The sequence below is a fragment of the Oncorhynchus mykiss genome, chromosome 10 (assembly GCF_013265735.2).
Source record: "Oncorhynchus mykiss isolate Arlee chromosome 10, USDA_OmykA_1.1, whole genome shotgun sequence".
Lineage (NCBI taxonomy): Eukaryota > Metazoa > Chordata > Actinopteri > Salmoniformes > Salmonidae > Oncorhynchus > Oncorhynchus mykiss.
In genome coordinates, this window is record NC_048574.1 from 30,115,840 (window position 1) to 30,138,533 (window position 22,694).

Below are 22,694 nucleotides of genomic sequence, written 5' to 3' on the forward strand. Positions count from 1 at the left end.
ACAATAATACTTTGATTGTTTACCCCATTTGTAAGCTCTCTAACTGTATGCATACACAGTATGTTAAACTGCATTGCATTTCTCAATTTGGTGGCGTTTTATTGTCCGCTGCAGGTCTTTGACGCCAATTGAATTTTAAATTAATAGGTGGCAGTCACGCACGCTAGCTTTAGCTTACATGCCCTCTTATTGGTTTTAGAATTTCATGGTTGACATGTTTATAACACAAATTCAGTTTGAACAGGGTATCTCCTTGCATCCCTACTAGTATGGTACTGCAAGTCCAATCAGTGGCTTTCCCTTAGTCAATGGATTAAGTAACCAATGTCATCAAAGGGACAGACCTCAGACCAAAACAGCACTAGTGAAATTACTCTTATCAGTTAGTCAGCCCATATTAAAAACTATTTTTAGCTAATGATCACCCCCATTGTAAACGTTTTCCTTTTTTAAATGATGAAGGTAGTTAGCTATGGTTAACTGAGTGTGACTTTTAGCTGGCTGCTTCCAGGCAGGGTCAGGCCAATGGCAGCACAGTGTGCAGCTTGGCCACCTGCCAAGAGGAAGGTGGATTGTTTGGCCCTTGCTGGTTGAGAGTGGAAACAAGGCTGTATTGTCCTCCGTGTATGGGACTCTCTCTTCAATAAAAAATTATCTCTTTTGTAACAGTAAACTCTTGGTTAATGGACATCATTTGTAAAAGCTGTAATGTTCCACATCAAACACCTCACATTTCAAGTCCAAGATGGCAAATGGAACTTTCTGGATTTGACAGTTGTGGCCAGCATTATGTTTTGAGAGGCGAAATATGACCAATAGGGCAGGGTATCATCAGCAGAAAATGTGATTTTTGGACATATTCTACTTAGCCATGGCTATCTTGACTTACCTCTGAAAGCAAATGGCTACGGTTTGCTTTAGGTCATCGTCATCATGTTGTACCTCAACATTCAAATCCCCTTTTTATAAATGTGTATTATTGTGTGGTTCAGGAACAGAACATCTGCCAGCGCTACGACCAGCTAATGGAGGCCTGGGAGAAGAAGGTGGAGCGGATGGAGAACAACCCGCGTCGCAAGGCCAAAGATAGCCGCACCAGAGAGTACTATGAGAGACAGTTCCCCGAGATACGCAAGCAGAGAGAGCAGCAGGAGCGCTTCCAGAGGTAAACTGAGGGAACAGTGAACTGGAATTATACTTTTCTCTTGTTCTTCTTGGCGGCTACGATGTAGCAGATTAATCTAAAGTCTTCCATTGATTGGTTGCGTCCTCTCGCCGCCGCCTCAAAATGCATTGACAAGGTTCCTCCCCTCTTCCCACTGTTTTGACACAACAAAGGTGAAAGCAATACAATCAGTGCCTCATATAATAAGAAATTGCTATCACCTGTCCAGTTTCTTTCAGGTCAGTGCATAATGATGGAGATGAAACAAGGAGAGGGAGAAGGCCTCTTCACACTATTCAGATGCATCCTAGGTGGTGCGCTGAAGGCAGTCTGCAGTGGGCTTATCAGCTGGCTGTGTCAGGGGACAGAGTCCAGCCAGTGTCTGGCTGTTCCTGGCACACAGGCATGGGTCTTTCGCTGAAATCTCAGAGCAAGGCTGTTAAGAGGCAGGTCAGGGCTGTTTGTTCAGACTGGTAGTACTAGACCAGGCAGAGAGAGAGCGCAAGCAGTGATTAGCCTCGAAAAAGTAATTGAAAATAAGAATTTGTTCTTAACTGACTTGCCTAGTTAAATAAAGGTAAAATAAAAAAATGTATCATAAGGAAAAAGGTTTTCAAGTGTCTGTCCTATATCTAGAAGATATTAGACCTCGGATTATATAAAAAAAAAACAAATGTGGACATATAATTAACAATATTTTCGGGGGGGGGGGCACAACCATTTACATTTTTTTTAACCGGTCCCGGGTTACCTTCGGAAGAGTCACATGACACTTGTAGGGGTCGTTGAGCAAAACAGAGAATACCATAATGTTCGTGAGAGTCATCTTTCGAGGTAGTGGTCATAATAGTTTATGGGCCAAACTGTTCAGACGCTACCTATGTTTTTGTGAGATGACCGATTTTTGGCATGTCAAATGGCGCTGTAGCTCTGCCACTTTCCACTAGAGATGTGGAAGGCCGACCTAGGCGAATGCGGTGGATTGAGACGTAGCCCATACAAAAAACATTGCTAGTTTAAACAGACAGATTTTGAAGGTTGCATCAATCAAATCTTAAGGATTAAAGGAGTGGTGAAGGAGGTAAACTTATTCCTGTATGCTTAAACAGCCTTGTTAGCAGACAATGTTCTCCCTGCTTTGTTTGAAGATTTCTCAGAAAACCTGTTTGTTACAGCTTGATTTAGCCTCCTTTTTTCTTTTTTTTCTTTTTTTTTTTTCTTTTTTTTTAAACCTCAAGTGAAGAGGTAATGGAAGGGTCATGTGGGAAGGAGGGGCACACTGATGTGATGGCACCTACCCAGTATTGTTATATGGAGGATGCACATTTGGTATTTTTAAAAGGTCATTATGTTTCTTAATATCTGTGTTTGTTCTCCAATTTAGGGTTGGTCAGAGAGGAACTGGAATGTCTGCGACCATTGCCAGAAGCGAGCATGAGATTTCTGAAATCATCGATGGCCTTTCTGAACAGGAGGTGAGCGCTGTCAACTTTGAAACATCTCAGTTAAAGGTCATTGTCCATTACCACTTCCTCTAGTTCTCAAGAATTGTAGGCGTGTCATTGGCTACATCTCGATTGTCCACCCTTCTCTCTGTGCACTTCCTGTCATGGATTTCACAGTGGTTGAAACTCCCTCCAGCCAATGCTTGCATCAATCCCATGCTTTTAAATTAATGACTAAGTATGCAAGTACATACTTAGGAAGAACGGTGTTGAATCTGGATGCAGCCGTTCAATCATCATCAGAGTCAAGTTCAAGTTGAAACAAGGTTAACAAAAATTTAAATAGCTTAACCCCTCCTCTCGTCCAATAGAATAACGAGAAGCAGATGAGACAGCTGTCCGTCATCCCACCCATGATGTACGACACCGAGCAGAGGCGAGTCAGGTTCATCAACATGAACGGCCTGACGGATGACCCCATGAAGGTGTACAAGGCTCGGCAGTTCATGAATGTGTGGACCGAACACGAGAAGGAGATCTTCAAAGAAAAGTGAGTACCAGTTATTTTTTGTTGTCCTTATGTCAGGGATCATCAACTAGATTCAGCTGTGGGACGATTTCTTCTTGAGCAGATGGTCAGGGGGCTGGAACATAATTACAAATTTGTAGACTGCAAATTGACCACAAGAAGCCCAACATACACTATTTGATTTAAACAATTTCAGTCCTTGCTTACATTTGTCTACGATCACATACAGTGGGGAGAACAAGTATTTGATACACTGCCGATTTTGCAGGTTTTCCTACTTACAAAGCATGTAGAGGTCTAATTCTTATCATAGGTACACTTCAACTGTGAGAGACGGAATCTAAAACAAAACTCCAGAAAATCACATTGTATGATTTTTAAGTAATTAATTTGCATTTTATTGCATGACATAAGTATTTGATACATCAGAAAAGCAGAACTTAATATTTTGTACAGAAACCTTTGTTTGCAATTACAGAGATCATACGTTTCCTGTAGTTCTTGACCAGGTTTGCACACACTGCAGCCGGGATTTTGGCCCACTCCTCCATACAGACCTTCTCCAGATCCTTCAGGTTTCAGGGCTGTCGCTGGGCAATACGGACTTTCAGCTCCCTCCAAAGATTTTCTATTGGGTTCAGGTCTGGAGACTGGCTAGGCCACTCCAGGACCTTGAGATGCTTCTTACGGAGCCACTCCTGGCTGTGTGTTTCGGGTCGTTGTCATGCTGGAAGACCCAGCCACGTTCCATCTTCAATGCTCTTACTGAGAGAAGGAGGTTGTTGGTCAAGATCTCGCGATACATGGCCCCATCCATCCTCCCCTCTACGGTGCAGTCGTCCTGTCCCCTTTGCAGAAAAGCATCCCCAAACAATGATGTTTCCACCTCCATGCTTCACGGTTGGGATGGTGTTCTTGGGGTTGTACTCTTCCTTCTTCTTCCTCCAAACACGGCGAGTGGAGTTTAGACCAAAAAGCTCTATTTTTGTCTCATCAGACCACATGACCTTCTCCCATTCCTCCTCTGGATCATCCAGATGGTTATTGGCAAACTTCAGACGGGCCTGGACATGTGCTGGCTTGAGCAGGGGGACCTTGCGTGCACTGCAGGATTTTAATCCATGACGGCGTAATGTGTTACTGATGGTTTTCTTTGAGACTGTGGTCCCAGCTCTCTTCCGGTCATTGACCAGATCCTGCCGTGTAGTTCTCGGCTGATCCCTCACCTTCCTCATGATCATTGATGCCCCACAAGGTGAGATCTTGCATGGAGCCCCAGACCGAGGGTGATTGACCGTCATCTTGAACTTCTTCCATTTTCTAATAAATGCACCAACAGTTGTTGCCTTCTCACCAAGCTGCTTGCCTATTGTCCTATAGCCCATCCCAGCCTTGTGCAGGTCTACAATTTTATCCCTGATGTCCTTATACAGCTCTCTGGTATTGGCCATTGTGGAGAGGTTGGAGTATGTTTGATTGAGTGTGTGGACAGGTGTGTTTTTATACAGGTAACGAGTTCAAACAGGTGCAGTTAATACAGGTAATGAGTGGAGAACAGGAGGGATTCTTAAAGAAAAACTAACAGTGTTTTCTGGCTCTGGCCCAACCCATCGGTTTCTGGACCAATCAGACGACCCTGAAGCATTTGGTGAGGTGTCGGGCAGGTAATTCGATCCAGACTTTTCCAGAGAAGAAACTTAAGTCTGTGGGTGTAGTGTAGCCTTTGGCCGGAGCAAGGAGTCTGAGTAGCCATGCAACCATCCCTCAGCTGTATACCAAAACAAGTGGCGGGGCTGCCGTTTTATTTTTTGAATCCCAAAATGTAGCTTTAACCGTGACTATTTTCCCTTGTTTTTCTCACAGGTTTGTTCAGCACCCAAAAAATTTTGGCCTCATTGCTTCTTATCTAGAGAGAAAGGTGAGCTACAGTGGATTGAATTCATTCTCTGGTGATTTTACTCTGTAGTAAAGCCTATTCTCCACTCTCCCCCATATGTTTATGAAGTTAATCCAACAAACCCAAAAGCACATGGTTTGCATTTGTCTGTTCTTTAAATGTTTCATGGGCTCATATGTTCCTCTGTCATCTCTCTCTCTGCAGTGTGTGTCCGATTGTGTCCTGTACTACTACTTGACCAAGAAGAACCAGAACTACAAGACACTGGTGAGACGCAACTACGGCAGACGGCGAGGGAGAAACCACGTGAGTTCTAGAGAGCATCTTCACTAGGGAATGGCTAAATGTATTTGTGTTAATGAATGGGCTTTGGAAATTACCGAGAGGCTGTCTGGGTGGGATTTAACCAGTAAATAATGCTTGTGTCAGGGACTGGTATGCCAATGCCCCCCCCCTCGAGTGTCCCTGAAATGGAGCAACTAGTTGTATGGAGAGAGAACCCTATGGAATGGAACATTTTACTGCATCACTCGTGAACAGAAGAAGCAGCCAAAGGATAGCCTACCACGCAATTAATTGATGACGAGACTTGTGTTTTTCACAATACCTGTACTGGTGGCATTAATAGCTTTCCTTATATTTCTCATGCAAGAAATACGTACTTACCATATGAGTAACATACAGTATGAGAACTGCAAAAGAACAATATGCCCGTAATGTACCTGTAGTTCAATGTGGAGTAGTACTGAAGCATGACATTCCATAATAGCAGTTTAACATTTTAACAGTTGCGTTTCCTTTGCTCAGTCATTTTCTACAATTACTGAACCAGTGGAAGCAATTAAACATTAAAACCACTGTTCTGAACTAATATTAATACCAAATGTTTTAGGGTCCATACACAGATCAGCTACTACGTATTTGTATTTATTATGGATCCCCATTAGCTACTCTTCCTGGGGTCCAGCAAAATTAAGGCAGTTTTATACAGTTTTAAAAACATTACAATACATTCACAGATTTCACAACACAGTGTGCCCCCAGGCCCCGACTCCACCACTACCACATATCTACAGTACTAAATCCATGTGTATGTATAGTGCTTTTGTTATCGTGTGTGTATGCACCAATGTTTGTGTTGCTTCTTGGGGACTATGAAGAGACCTCTTGTGGAATGTCTTGTGGGGTATGCATGGGTGTCCGAGCTGTGTGCCAGTAGTTTAGACAGACAGCTCGGTGCATTCAACATGTCAATACCTCTCATAAATTAAAGAAGTGATGAAGTCAATCTCTCCACTTTCAGCCAGGAGAGATTGACATGCATATTATTATTATTATTAGCTCTCTGTGTACATCCAAGGGCCAGTCATCCAAGGGCCAAGTCCTTTTTTGTGGCACCTGACCACACGACTGAACAGTAGTCAAGGTGCGACAAAACTAGGGTCTGTAGAACCTGCCTGGTTGATAGTGTTGTTAAGAAGGCAGGGCATTGCTTTATTATAGACAGCCTTCTCCCCATCTTAGCTACTACTGCGTCAATATGTTTTGACCATGACCGTTTACAATCTAGGGTTACTCCAAACTGTTTACTCATCTCAATTTGCTCATTTTCCACATGATTTATTACAATATTTAGTTGAGGTTTAGGGTTTAGTGAGTGTTTTGTTCCAAATACAATGATTTTAGTTTTAGGGCTAACTTATTCCTTGCCACCCACTCTGAAACTGACTGAAGCTTTTTGAGTGTTGCAGTCATTTCAGTTGCTGTAGTAGCTGACATGTTTAGTGTTGAGTCATCCGCATACATAGACATTCTGGCTTTATCCAAAGCCAGTGGCATATCATTAGTAAAAATTGAAAAAAGCAAGGGGCCTTACCAGCTTCCCTGGGGAATTTCTGATTCTAACTGGATTATATTTGAGAGGCTTCCATTTAAATAATGTCCTCTGTTCTGTTAGACAATTAACTCTTTATCAACAATATAGCAGTAATATATATATATATATATATATATATATATATATATATATATATATATATATATATATATATATATATATATATATATATATATATATATATATATATAAATAAATAATATATATATATATATATATAATATACACACACACATATTAATATGTATATGTGTATATATACATATATATGTATGTATATTGAGATGAGTAAACAATTTGGAGTAACCCTAGATTGTAAACGGTCATAGATATATATATATATATATATATATATATATATATATATATAGTAAAGGCAAAACACACAGCAGCAGACTATGATCGATAATGTCAAAAGCTGCACCAAAGTCTAACAAGGCAGCCCCCACAATAATTTTATCATCAGTCATTTGTGTAAGTGTCCTTCCCCATAAGCATGCTGAAATTCTGTTGTCAATTTCTTTTTACTGTGAAATAGCCATGTATTTGGTCAGACACAATTTTTTTCTAGAAGTTTACTAAGGATTGGTAACAAGCTGATTGGTCGGCTATTTGAGCCAGTAAAGGGGGCTTTGCTCTTCTTGGGTAGCAGAATGACTTGAGCTTCCCTCTAGGCCTCAGGGCACACGCTCTCTAGTAGGCTTAAATTGACTATGTGGCAAATAGGAGTGGCAATATCGTCTGCTATTATCCTCAGTCATTTTCCATCTAGATTGTCAGACCCTGGTGGCTTGTCATTGTTGATAGACAACAATAATTTTTTCGCCTCTTCCACACTGACTTTACGGAATTCAAAAGTGCAATTCTTGTCTTTTCATAATTTGGTCTGATATACTTGGATGTGTAGTGTGAATGTTTGTTGCTGGCATGTCATCCCCAAGTTTGCTAATCTTGCCAATGAAAAAGTAATTAAAGAAGTTTGCATTATCAGTGGTCTTTGATGAATGAGCCATCTGATTCAATGAATGAAGGAGCCGAGTTGGCTTTTTTACCCAAAATGTAATTTAAGGTGTCCCAAAGCTTTTTAATATAATGTTTTATATAATTTGTCTTTGTTTCATAGTGTAGTTTTCTTCACTCACATTATTTCTTAATTTGCAGTACGTTTGCCAATTAGTTGGGCTGCCAGACTTAATTGCCATACCTCTCAACCATACAATTTTTCAATTCTTCATCAATCCAAGGGGATTTAACAGTTTTTAGTCGTTTTCTTAATGGGTGTGTGCTTATTAGTAACTGGAATAAGTAGTTTCATAAATGCGTCAAGTGCTCCTCACTACACACCACAGACCAGCAAATATTCTTTACTTCATATGAATCACTACAAAACTTGTTGTATGACCTCATATACACTATATTAGGCCCAACCTTTGGAACTTTGGTTTTCCTAGATATGGCTATTATAATTGTGATCACTACATCCTATGGATTTGGATACTGCTTTAAAGCAAATATCTGCTGCATTAGTAAAGATGTGATCAATACATGATGATTTAATTCCTGTGCTGTTTATATCTACCCTGGTAGGTTGACTGACGACCTGATCCAGGTTGCAGGCACTGGTTAGAGTTTGAAGTTTTTTCCTGAGTGGGCAGCTTGATTATAGCTAAAATAGACTTCTCTGTTGATATCACATACATTATCAAGCATTTCTCACACATTATCCAGATACTGACTGTTAGCACTTGGTGGTCTATAGCAGCTTCCCACAAGAATGGGCTTCAGGTGAGGCAGATGAACCTGTAGCCATATTACTTCAACAGTATTTAACATTAGATTGTCTCTAAGCTTTACAGGAATGTGGTCCTCAATATAGACCGCAACACCGCCTCCATTGGCTTTTTGGTAGATGTTATAACCATGTTTTGCTACTACTGAATCATCAAAGGTGTTATCTAAGTGAGTTTCAGAGTCAGAATATCAATGTCATCTGTTACAAGCATGTTATTGACTTCATGAACCTTGTTTCTTAGGCTACATATGTTAATATGGGCTATTTTTAGCACTTTTCTGGGTTGCTGGATTGTTTTTCATGCTTTACTGGGAAGCTTATCAGAAGTAGACTTACTCATTTTATTTACATTGACAGTGCAGGGTGAGCTGCATAAAGTGGTCTTCCTACTATTGCACACCGCCTCAGTGCTAACAGTGTAACTCTGGTTTATAGGCTCATGATTTCTGCTTACAATAGCTGTGGGATAAACATATGTATTCAGGGGTACATAGGGGTACATCAATTACATTTCTTACATTGTGTTTGCCAATGATCATGTACATTTGATGCAGCATTATGACGACTCATTGTCACAATGGTAGGGATTAGCTGAGCTGGTCTTGGATCATTTACCAGTCATTTCTTTCAACGCAGCCTTGAAATGCGGGGACATAGTCCAGGAGCCAAGATGATTTGGATGGACTCCGTCATTCCTGTAGAGTATCTTCTGTTTCCAGAAGGTGTCAAAGTTATCAATAAAAGTGGCTCCAGCACAGCTACAGTAGTCTTTTAGCCAGATGTGTAACGCCAGCAGTCTGCTGAATCTTTCACCCGCATGTTTCTCATATCGAAATTGACTGAGCACAGAATGCATCCCTGCGCTTCGTACAATGAGAATATCAAACACATTTCAGAGTGTGATGTCAGATGTGTCATATCAGAATCAGTGCTTCATCCAATATCACGTGTGACAGCTGTCGTCAGTCAGCCCCATCACCTAACCAGCCATTAGCATTAGGCCTACATTAGCCTACTCAGCTGCTTCCCTCCGTTCCCTCTTTCTGCGCATCTCCATCAGTTTTAAAATGTTATTTAGCTGTGATGGCGATCTGGGGTGTGCTGACAGTGAGGCTTCTGTTACATTTGTTTAATTATTGGAGCGGCTCGAGCACGAGAAAGGTGGATACATTGTATATTTGAACTTCGGCTGTAAGAACAAGTGCACATTACGGTCTGACTAGGCTTCACTGTCATCACCGTCTCCGAGTGCCACTGTCATAGAGGGAAAAACAGAGCACAGCGACCACATTGCGGCTTTACATCGCTGAAAACCGCGTGTCTATAGACCAAACAACTCAAAAGTTATGCCCTATATTATCAGAGCTATATCTTCTCCCCTTTCTACCACGAATCGCACGTTTTATATGATTCAATAAATCAGGTCATGGGCCATTTTAAACTACTTGTGGGCCGCTAATATTTTGTTTGATAACAAATTACCTTGTTTAGTAATGTTAGCTAGCTAACATGGTAACTTGGATGGCAAAAAAATATCAATTTGGATATGAGCAAATCAGCTATAAAATAATAAGTACAATTTTCTGCAAAATAATATTTTTTTGCCTTTTTTATCATGCTTAAAAAAAACGTACGCAAACATCCAAGTGTAATCACTTAAGGAACTGTATATGTCCAATGCAATATAAGCGAAATAAAAAAAGCTAAACAAAACATCCCTTGCATGTAGGGCTGACCCCATTTAGTCAATTGTTAGGACGATAGGCTGCTGGTCATCCCCACGATAGGCCGTGGGGATGGCACACCAGTACCAGTAGTACATTTTACCATTAATTCCCATAAATTTGAATCTACAATGTTTGGTTACAGTAATTTCTGAAAATGCATTCAATTTACTGTTATTTGTCTTTTACCGTTCTCATTGTCAGTGGCGTTGTTTGCGGAGTGCACAACCTCAGCTACACTTGTGAGGAACACGTTTTGGTTTATTTCATTTAGGAGTGGTCAATTTTATTCTTTGTCTTTTGTTTGTAGCGCTCCTGTCAATGTTGACAAAGGACACCTAATTATACGTAGAAGACGGCTTAGGCTACTTGGCCTGTGTGCAAATGTAAGCCTATAAATGTGGCCATTTGGGGATCGAGCTCGCCACCACTGTGGAACTTTTCAAAGTAATTTCTCTTTCACCTCAAACAGCAAGTAAACAAAGTTGTTTTTTTACATCCATTGAGAGTGACAATTGTTCCTCAACGTAGCCTATTTGAAAACTCTTTCCAGCTCTCTTTCGATAACCACTCAGCGTGAAAGGGGGAAATAAATTACATGCTCTGTTCCGGTGGAAACGTCATACAATAGGCCTACCTAATTTTCTTCTTATCCATTGCGCATAAAGCCTATAGCTATGTCTGTCCGGAGCTCACTGGAGCAGGAAACTCTGAGGGCCCAGAATATTTTATACAATGGTGCAAGTTTTCTAGCATAAGCTTCAGGCCTGACCCAAGTTAATAGTTGAAACATTGTATCACGTTCTTTGCAGACAGGTCATGTGTAGCCAATGTGATTTATAGGATATTTGTTTTTATCGGGATATTTTCTACCTGCAGGCTGCAATATTTTTATTTGTTGGCTTTATGTAGGTTATTTTTACATAGTTGGTAGAATGGTAATAGAAGTAACTTTTTAGGTTCATCATTTTCATTTAGATTTGGATAGAATTTTGATTAAACACATGACAATGATTTTGAGATACGAAGACTTTATTATAAATGGAATGAAACTGTTCCATGAAAATGTGCATATGAAAATCATAACTGGCACTCCAAATGAAAAAGGTTGCTGACCCCTGGTGTAGCCTATTAGGAGCGTAAAATCAGAATCTGCAAAGGCCAGCAGCAGCGGGAGGAAGAGGGTTGGGGAAAAACAAATGTGTTCATTTTTTCTGGTTAGGCAATCTGGATCTCAGGCCCCCTCTAGTCATTTGTGTCTAAATTATTTAATTAATGTACTTAAAGCATCAGACAAGCTCAGTTGCCTACATATGGTTGATTTTATTAAAACATATAGGGTGTTACATACACATTTACAAATTTTGATTCGTCAAAAGAACAGACCAAGAAAAAAAAATGTTTTTGTCGTGGACAGCCCTAAACCAATATAATCATAGGAAGGAGGTGGATCTGTTTGTGTTTTTGTGTCGCACACGTGCAGAACTTATAGAAAATGGTATCTTGACACTTGACTTGGCATCACATCGGTAGTAAAATGTTGGTATCTTGACAACCCTACTCTGAAAATGAGGCAATTGTTTTGCAGTTTACACAGTATTGATGCGTTTCCGTTTCACCTTTTTGGGCTCTCACCAGATTGCATCCCTGCATTAAATAACAAGAATTACAATTCATACAAATTTCAAACGCACATAAAGCCAGCTAAATGTACAGTGCCTTGCGAAAGTATTCGGCCCCCTTGAACTTTGCGACCTTTTGCCACATTTCAGGCTTCAAACATAAAGATATAAAACTGTATTTTTTTGTGAAGAATCAACAAGTGGGACACACTCATGAAGTGGAACGACATTTATTGGATATTTCAAACTTTTTTAACAAATCAAAAACTGAAAAATTGGGCGTGCCCCTTTACTTTCAGTGCAGCAAACTCTCTCCAGAAGTTCAGTGAGGATCTCTGAATGATCCAATGTTGACCTAAGACTAATGATGATAAATACAATCCACCTGTGTGTAATCAAGTCTCCGTATAAATGCACCTGCACTGTGATAGTCTCAGAGGTCCGTTAAAAGCACAGAGAGCATCATGAAGAACAAGGAACACACCAGGCAGGTCCGAGATACTGTTGTGAAGAAGTTTAAAGCCGGATTTGGATACAAAAAGATTTCCCAAGCTTTAAACATCCCAAGGAGCACTGTGCAAGCGATAATATTGAAATGGAAGGAGTATCAGACCACTGCAAATCTACCAAGACCTGGCCGTCCCTCTAAACTTTCAGCTCATACAAGGAGAAGACTGATCAGAGATGCAGCCAAGAGGCCCATGATCACTCTGGATGAACTGCAGAGATCTACAGCCGAGGTGGGAGACTCTGTCCATAGGACAACAATCAGTCGTATATTGCACAAATTTGGCCTTTATGGAAGAGTGGCAAGAAGAAAGCCATTTCTTAAAGATATCCATAAAAAGTGTTGTTTAAAGTTTGCCACAAGCCACCTGGGAGACACACCAAACATGTGGAAGAAGGTGCTCTGGTCAGATGAAACCAAAATTTAACTTTTTGGCAACAATGCAAAACGTTATGTTTGGCGTAAAAGCAACACAGCTGAACACACCATCCCCACTGTCAAACATGGTGGTGGCAGCATCATGGTTTGGGCCTGCTTTTCTTCAGCAGGGACAGGGAAGATGGTTAAAATTGATGGGAAGCTGGATGGAGCCAAATACAGGACCATTCTGGAAGAAAACCTGATGGAGTCTGCAAAAGACCTGAGACTGGGACGGAGATTTGTCTTCCAACAAGACAATGAATCAAAACATAAAGCAAAATCTACAATGGAATGGTTCAAAAAGAAACATATCCAGGTGTTAGAATGGCCAAGTCAAAGTCCAGACCTGAATCCAATCGAGAATCTGTGGAAAGAACTGAAAACTGCTGTTCACAAATGCTCTCCATCCAACTTCACTGAGCTCGAGCTGTTTTGGAGGAATGGGAAAAAAATGTCTCTCGATGTGCAAAAGCCAATGTGCAAATCCCCAAGGATTGGAAAGCTGCCGCAGTCATCCCCCTCTTCAAAGGGGGCGACACCCTGGACCCAAACTGTTACAGACCCATATCCATCCTGCCCTGCCTATCTAAGGTCTTCGAAAGCCAAGTCAACAAACAGGTCACTGACCATCTTGAATCCCACCGTACCTTCTCCGCTGTGCAATCTGGTTTCCGAGCCGGTCACGGGTGTACCTCAGCCACGCTCAAGGTACTAAACGATATCATAACCGCCATCGATAAAAGACAGTACTGTGCAGCCGTCTTCATAGACCTTGCCAAGGCTTTCGACTCTGTCAATCACCGTATTCTTATCGGCAGACTCAGTAGCCTCGGTTTTTCGGATGACTGCCTTGCCTGGTTCACCAATTACTTTGCAGACAGAGTTCAGTGTGTCAAATCGGAGGGCATGCTGTCCGGTCCTCTGGCAGTCTCTATGGGGGTGCCACAGGGTTCAATTCTCGGGCCGACTCTTTTCTCTGTATATATCAATGATGTTTCTCATGCTGCGGGCGATTCCCTGATCCACCTCTACGCAGACGACACCATTCTATATACTTCCGGCCCGTCCTTGGACACTGTGCTATCTAACCTCCAAACGAGCTTCAATGCCATACAGCACTCCTTCCGTGGCCTCCAACTGCTCTTAAACGCTAGTAAAACCAAATGCATGCTTTTCAACCGTTCGCTGCCTGCACCCGCACGCCTGACCAGCATCACCACCCTGGATGGTTCCGACCTTGAATATGTGGACATCTATAAGTACCTAGGTGTCTGGCTAGACTCTAAACTCTCCTTCCAGACCCATATCAAACATCTCCAATCGAAAATCAAATCAAGAGTCGGCTTTCTATTCCGCAACAAAGCCTCCTTCACTCACGCCGCCAAACTTACCCTAGTAAAACTGACTATCCTACCGATCCTCGACTTCGGCGACGTCATCTACAAAATTGCTTCCAACACTCTACTCAGCAAACTGGATGCAGTTTATCACAGTGCCATCCGTTTTGTCACTAAAGCACCTTATACCACCCACCACTGCGACTTGTATGCTCTAGTCGGCTGGCCCTCGCTACATATTCGTCGCCAGACCCACTGGCTCCAGGTCATCTACAAGTCCATGCTAGGTAAAGCTCCGCCTTATCTCAGTTCACTGGTTACGATGGCAACACCCATCCGTAGCACGCGCTCCAGCAGGTGTATCTCACTGATCATCCCTAAAGCCAACACCTCATTTGGCCGCCTTTCGTTCCAGTTCTCTGCTGCCTGTGACTGGAACGAATTGCAAAAATCGCTGAAGTTGGAGACTTTTATCTCCCTCACCAACTTCAAACATCTGCTATCTGAGCAGCTAACCGATCGCTGCAGCTGTACATAGTCTATTGGTAAATAGCCCACCCATTTTCACCTACCTCATCCCCATACTGTTTTTATTTATTTATTTTTATTTTTCTGCTCTTTTGCACACCAATATCTCTACCTGTACATAACCATCTGATCATTTATCACTCCAGTGTTAATCTGCATAATTGTAATTATTTGCCTACCTTCTCATGCCTTTTGCACACAATGTGTATATATAGACTCCCCTTTTTTCTACTGTGTTATTGACTTGTTAATTGTTTACTCCATGTGTAACTCTGTGTTGTCTGTTCACACTGCTATGCCTTATCTTGGCCAGGTCGCAGTTGCAAATGAGAACTTGTTCTCAACTAGCCTACCTGGTTAAATAAAGGTGAAATAAAATTTAAAAAAATTAAAAAACTGATAGAGACATACCCCAAGCGACTTACAGCTGTGATCGCAGCAAAAGGTGGCGCTACAAAGTATTAACTTAAGGGGGCTGAATAATTTTGCACGGCCAATTTTTCCGTTTTTGATTTGTTAAAAAAGTTTGAAATATCCAATACATGTCATTCCACTTCATGATTGTGTCCCACTTGTTGTTGATTCTTCACAAAAAAATACAGTTTTATATCTTTATATTTGAAGCCTGAAATGTGGCAAAAGGTCACAAAGTTCAAGGGGGCCGAATACTTTCGCAAGGCACTGTATATCTAGCTGGCTATGTTAGCTAGTCAGCTTATTAATTAATGATTTGCTTAAATTAACTTTTAAGAAAAATATACATGATTGTTTGTCTCCACATTAACTAACATATTCCTCTTAATTGTAAATGTTTTACATGATTTGTTGTGAAGTTATAATTACTTACATTTGTTTAGGTCCTAGTATTTTTGTCAGACATTATTCTTGAAGCATCTCTCCAGTGTTGTCGCAGAGCTTCATGGGAGTTTTGGGAAACACTTGATAGAAAGTCTGCTCCTTAGGGCCTCCCGGGTGGCACAGTGGTTAAGGGCGCTGTACTGCAGCGCCAGCTGTGCCACCAGAGACTCTGGGTTCGCACCCAGGCTCTGTCGTATTTTATTTTATTTTATTTATTTTTATTTTACCTTTATTTAACCAGGTAGGCAAGTTGAGAACAAGTTCTCATTTACAATTGCGACCTGGCCAAGATAAAGCAAAGCAGTTCGACAGATACAACAACACAGAGTTACACATGGAGTAAAACAAACATACAGTCAATAATAAAGTATAAACAAGACTATATACAATGTGAGCAAATGAGGTGAGAAGGGAGGTAAAGGCAAAAAAGGCCTTGGTGGCAAGGTAAATACAATATAGCAAGTAAAACACTGGAATGGTAGTTTTGCAATGTAAGAATGTGCAAAGTAGAAATAAAAATCATGGGGTGCAAAGGAGCAAAATAAATAAATAAATTAAATACAGTTGGGAAAGAGGTAGTTGATAGGGCTAAATTATAGGTGGGCTATGTACAGGTGCAGTAATCTGTGAGCTGCTCTGACAGTTGGTGCTTAAAGCTAGTGAGGGAGATAAGTGTTTCCAGTTTCAGAGATTTTTGTAGTTCGTTCCAGTCATTGGCAGCAGAGAACTGGAAAGAGAGGCGGCCAAAGAAAGAATTGGTTTTGGGGGTGACTAGAGAGATATACCTGCTGGAGCGTGTGCTACAGGTGGGAGATGCTATGGTGACCAGCGAGCTGAGATAAGGGGGGACTTTACCTAGCAGGGTCTTGTAGATGACCTGGAGCCAGTGGGTTTGGCGACGAGTATGAAGCGAGGGCCAGCCAACGAGAGCGTACAGGTCGCAATGGTGGGTAGTATATGGGGCTTTGGTGACAAAACGGATTGCACTGTGATAGACTGCATCCAATTTGTTGAGTAGGGTATTGGAGGCTATTTTGTAAATTACATCGCCAAAGTCGAGGATTGGTAAGATGGTCAGTTTTACAAGGGTATGTTTGGCAGCATGAGTGAAGGATGCTTTGTTGCGAAATAGGAAGCCAATTCTAGATTTAACTTTGGATTGGAGATGTTTGATATGGGTCTGGAAGGAGAGTTTACAGTCTAACCAGACACCTAAGTATTTGTAGTTGTCCACGTATTCTAAGTCAGAGCCGTCCAGAGTAGTGATGTTGGACAGGCGGGTAGGTGCAGGTAGCGATCGGTTAAAGAGCATGCATTTAGTTTTACTTGTATTTAAGAGCAATTGGAGGCCACGGAAGGAGAGTTGTATGGCATTGAAGCTTGCCTGGAGGGTTGTTAACAGTGTCCAAAGAAGGGCCGGAAGTATACAGAATGGTGTCGTCTGCGTAGAGGTGGATCAGAGACTCACCAGCAGCAAGAGCGACCTCTTTGATGTATACAGAGAAGAGAGTCGGTCCAAGATGGACCGTAAGTATGTCATGCAATAAAATGAAAATGAATTACTTAAAAATCATACAATGTGATTTTTCTGGATTTTTGTTTTAGATTCCGTCTCTCACAGTTGAAGTATACCTATGGTAACAATTACAGACCTCTACATGCTTTGTAAGTAGGAAACACTGCCAATTTAGCAGGTTATCAAATACTTGTTCTCCCCACTGTATATGCTATTGGCTATGCATCAAAGTAGCCTATTTTGCATTGATAAGCAAATATAATCTCAGCGACTGTTCAAGCAGTAAACCAAAAAAACATTGTAGCCTTATTACCCCCCCCCCCCCCAATTGTTCAGATGGGATCACATTATTCTAGGCTAAAACAACAAGCTATGTTTTTTTCCTTCTTCATGATGACATAAATAGAATGTCAATTTTTGGCTAATATGGGAGCGAATAAATTGAAGCAGCATATCAAATTAGGATAATGTTGTAGATTACACTGGCAAGTATAAGAATGTTTGCCAGGGCATATTATTTCATATGAAGATGTGAGAAGCTTAAAGGTTAGCTAGCTTTCAGTGTTTTAGCCAACTTGCTAGCAAGGGAAGACAATTGTCAGTTTTTTTTCTTTCACAACAAATGAGAAGACTACAAGTATTTTGTTTAGAAGTAATGATTCCAGGCTATTGTGAAATGGTGGACCCTGCTGTAGCTAGCCATGTGCTTTTTTTCCCCCTCCATGACCAAAACATGACATTCTATTTTTTTTGCTGATATGGGAATATATTACACAGGCAAGTATAATATTTGCCTGGCATATTTTATTCATTTTTATGAATCTGATTATTTCACATGGAGATGTGAGAAGCTAAAAAGGTACTGTACTGTACTTTTAGCCAAGCTAAAGCCAGCTAGCCAGGCTGCCAACTACCTACTATTTATTTTTTATTTAACTAGGCAAGTCAGTTAAGAAGAAATTATTATTTACAATGATGGCCTAGGAACAGTGGGTTAACTGCCTTCTTCAGGGGCAGAATGACATATTTTTACCTTGTTAGCTTGGGGATTCAATCTAGCAACCTTTCGGTTACTGGCCCAACGCTCTAACCACTAGTCTACCTGCCGCCCCTACTTGCAAGGGAAGGCGACTCAAAATGAATAAACACAAATTAAATACTTTGCTTTTGCCCCCTTGTGAATGGGAGTGGGATCGGCAAGGATATAATGTTACCAAAAAGGTGCATGCATGCACATAGATCAACAGAGTGGCGCTTGTAGTGACCTTTAGCCCACAGTGCCTCCTCAGCTCTCCCTCCCTCCCTCTCTCTGTGTATCAGGCTAGCAGTAGAATCACAGAGGCTTGTGAGGAGTGTGAGGTTTGGGAGCTGAGTGAGCGAAGGCTCTTGATGTGTTGTGTGGGTAAATAAGAACCAGGCCCCAGGCATAGAAGCAGAACAGAGTGGAGCTAGGTCTGGGCTGGCTTGCTGAGACTGATTTATGGAAGGGCTGGGGAGCAGCAAACGTTCCCAGGAATCTTTTTAATCTGGTTGCCATAGTCGGAAGGCTCCGTGTTGCTTTCCAGAGCCTGAGGGAAGAGAAAGCGAGACGGAGGTCAAAAAGGAAAGTCAGACTCCCTCTCTGTGAACTCACCCAGTCATCCTCAATTCTAGTCTCCGTCCATCCTAACTGCTAAAATATGTTGATGCGCATCAGTAGGCTCTCTTGTTTAACTTTTTTGGAGGGTTTAAGGTAATTTCCTCAATTTGGTTATGGTGAGAAACTTGTCAGAACCTTTATTTTTGCAGAGGGAGTGAGAGAGCAGCAATTGCTTTTACATTGGGTGAGATGCAGACTTCACTTCACTCAAAAAGGTTATCTGTGCCTTGGAGCTCTGCTTACCAACGGCGTGCCCGTGCTGTTTTACTTCAGACGTGTTTTATATTGTTTCCCTCTCTCACAAGAACACTGGAGGAGTTTTAATCAATGAGGTTTATGCACATTTTGTCATTTTTGTTTCGTAATCACCTAGTCAGCCCTGAGACTCTGTTTTCCCTCATTCAAATCCAACAAGGCTCTCTGTTTGGAGAGTAGAAAAAAATAAAACATAGTTGGAGGCTGCAGTTGAGTTGATGATTGAGTGTTTTCCATTGGATTTGAGCAGTGGTCTGAATGTGGGTTAGCGTTACATACTGTGTATTCGGAAAGTACTCAGACCCCTTCACTTTTCCACATTTTGTTACGTTACAGCATTTTAAATTTTAGAAAGTCTAAACGGGTTTTTCACCCCCCCAAATTTCAAAAAAATAAACAGATCCCTTATTTACATAAGTATTCACACCCTTTGCTGTGAGACTTGTAATTGAGCTCAGGTGCATCCAGTTTCTATTGATAATCCTTGATGTTTCTACAAGCCATGAGGTCGAAGGAATTGTCCGTAGAGCTCAGAGACAGGATTGTGTCAAAGCACAGATATGGGTACCAAAACATTTCTGCAGCATTGAAGGTCCCCCACGGTGACGCATGGTGGTGGCAGTGTTATGCTGTGGGGATATTTTTCAGCAGCAGGGACTGGGAGACATGTCAGGATCAAGGCAGAGATGAACGGAGCAAGTGCAGAGATCCCTGATAAAAACCTGCTCAGGACCTCAGACTGGGGCGAAGATTCACCTCCCAACAAGGAAACGACCCTAAGCACACAGCCAAGACAACACAGGAGTGGCTTCGGGACAAGTATCTGACTGTCCTTGATTACCAGCCAGAGCCCGGACTTGAACCCGATCGAACATCTCTGGAGAGACATAATAATAGCTGTGCAGCGACGCTCCCCATCCAACCTGACAGAGCTTGAGAGGATCTGCAGAGAAGAATAGGAGAAACTCCCCAAATACAGGTGTGCCAAGCTTGTAGCGTCATACCCAAGAAGACTCAAGGCTGTAATCGCTGCTGAAGGTGCTTCAATATAGTACTGAGTATAGGGCTGTTTTTGCTTTGTCATTATGGGGGATTGTGTGTAGATTGAGAGGGGGAAATTATTTAATAAGTTTTAGAATATGGCTGTAACTTAACAAATGGTGAAAAAGTGAAGGGGTCTGAATACTTTCCAAATGTACTGTAAGTGGTAGTGGTATGCCCTGGGGCTGCTGTTGAAACAGGCAGCCAGCCTGCACTCACTTTAGGGCTGGGCGATATTTACAAAATATATCACAAAAATTTTCACATTTTTTAACTTATTTTATGTTTTTGAATTAGTTAGATATATGCTTTGAGTAATTCATGACCCTAGGATGGCAACACATAAATTATAATTTATTTCAATGGGGCTTTCTCCACTCAATTCAACTATAAAAATGGACATTCTACACGCCGGAGTTGCGTATCACACTTAACAAACCAAACACTGAAATACCATTTATAGAAAGTAAACTGAGAACTCAAACCGGTCCGTGCATCAATACAGGTATATAGTAAAATATGGTATATGCGGTTCCAGCCCCAGGTGAGCAGAGGTCAGGCAGGCCCATGGCAGCCTAGGGCAGGGTAAGGGATTGCACACAGGTTGGCTTTACGCCTAGATAAGAGTTGTGTGCGGGTGAGAGCGGGACTAGTGTGTCTTGTGTCTGAGGACAGTACACCAAGTCCCATCTATTAACTGGCATACAGGATTTGTATTCATTGGTACACATTGTTTATGTTTGCAAGGTTATGGTAATATAAACCAAATGCAGACAAATGTGAATTGTTGTACGCTAAAAGCTGTGTCTGAGTTGATGATCACCTCCATGACTCACCTGTGACTTTTTCTGGGCGACAAACATTTAAACCTGTTCTGAAATCCCCAGCATAGCTTTAACAGCTGATTTCATAATTCATATAATCTCGTGTTGTCTGAGCTCCTCTAATGCCTGTATCCCAGGACGATGGACTGCCTTGGCGTTCCCTCTTGGGCTTTTCTAGCTCATTGGTGCCTTTGGTGCTTCCTCTGGCCCATGTATGTGTAATTCATTCATGTCCCTTGCCCCTCTATCTGCAGAACATACAGTGGGGTTTGGAATTATTGGCTTCCTTGATAAAGATGAGTAAAAAAGACTGCATAAAATAAATAAATAAACTGAGCTTTATTGTATGCACATAAAATATATATATATATTACTAATACAATTGCTCAGAGAAAGATGTTCCCTGTTTTCAATACTCCAGCACCCTCCCATTGTGAGGATAAAACATTTTTAGAAAAAAGGGTAAGTGTTATGAGATTGGAGCACACATTGGGAGGGAATCTCCAGGTACTGGGTAAAGTTCATGATGCTGTTGATCTTAACAGGATCAGTGGAAACAAAATAGCCACATAACACCAAAAGTAGCACCATATTTACTGTATGGATGAGGTATTTTCTTCACATGCATTTTTTTACCCACCGCTGGTGTGCATGGTCAGACTTCTATTTTTGTGTCATATGACCATACAATATAACTCGGTATTTGTACTAGGCTATTTATTAGTAATTCCAGATCCCACTGTACATGATCCCTGTGGACCCTGTACTTATAGAACATTCTGTCCATGTATGTATTAAGGGCAGAGCACAGAAAGGGCAGAGCACCAAGAGGCACCATGTCAGATAATTAATAATCGATTAGTCTAGCAATAGTGCTGCCTGCTGCCTCCAGACCAAATGTTGCACACCCCCTGGAGACCGAGGTTTGATTCACTGGTCTGTCTCATCTTCTCCCTCTAACATACCACTCTCTATGGAAAATATGTACAATGAAATACAGGTGTGATAAGTGGGTATAATTGATGAGAAAGTGTTGGTGTGGTGCAGTTGTATTAACAGTATCTTAATAGTACATCATATTTTTTCACGATGTAACATCGTGTTCCTCTCACTATTGTTTCTCCCACTGCCTGGTGACCTTCAGTCTTATCTCACTTGGCAGAGTAGCAGGGTATAACTGCAGAGTAGAGGCCCGAGTGGACTTCTCTACTTCTGAACCACTATAGATTAATTCCAACAGTCAAATCGTAAGAATCATGTGTGTGTTGTGCTCATACTTGATGAGAGAATAGACTAGTTTGTGTGTTAAGACACAACATTCCTGCTACTACTACTTGAGCTCATTTAAAGGATTGCCTGGCTTCTGACAATGGCTTTTACATATATTAAACAAAATATAAACTCAACATGTAGCAATTTCAAAAATGTTACTGGGTTACTGTTCATATAAGCGAACCAGTCAATTGAAATAAATGAATTAGGCCCTAATCTATGGATTTCACATGACTAGGCAGTGGTGCAGCCATGGGTGGGCCTTGTTCTCAAGTGGATGGGCCTTAGCCCACCCTGGCTGGGGTGCCAGACACAGCCAATCAGAATGGGGGGGTTTCCCCACAAAAGGGCTTTATTACAGACAGAACTACTCCTCAGTTTCATCAGGTGGCTGGTTTCAGATGATCCTGCAGGTGAAGAAGCCA

General features: G+C 41.5%; 1 protein-coding gene across 8 annotated transcripts in view; it reads left to right on the top strand.

Moving 5' to 3' along the window:
• Positions 1–22,694, top strand: part of LOC110533631 (nuclear receptor corepressor 1) — a 118,870-nt gene that overhangs the window by 34,760 nt on the left and 61,416 nt on the right. For all 8 annotated transcript variants that reach the window (XM_036990037.1, XM_036990038.1, XM_036990044.1 and 5 more), the window contains exons 10-14: positions 993–1,165; positions 2,550–2,640; positions 2,982–3,160; positions 5,003–5,057; positions 5,241–5,342. In XM_036990037.1, the coding sequence (XP_036845932.1) occupies positions 993–1,165; positions 2,550–2,640; positions 2,982–3,160; positions 5,003–5,057; positions 5,241–5,342 (600 nt within the window). The remainder of the gene's footprint in view (positions 1–992; positions 1,166–2,549; positions 2,641–2,981; positions 3,161–5,002; positions 5,058–5,240; positions 5,343–22,694) is intronic.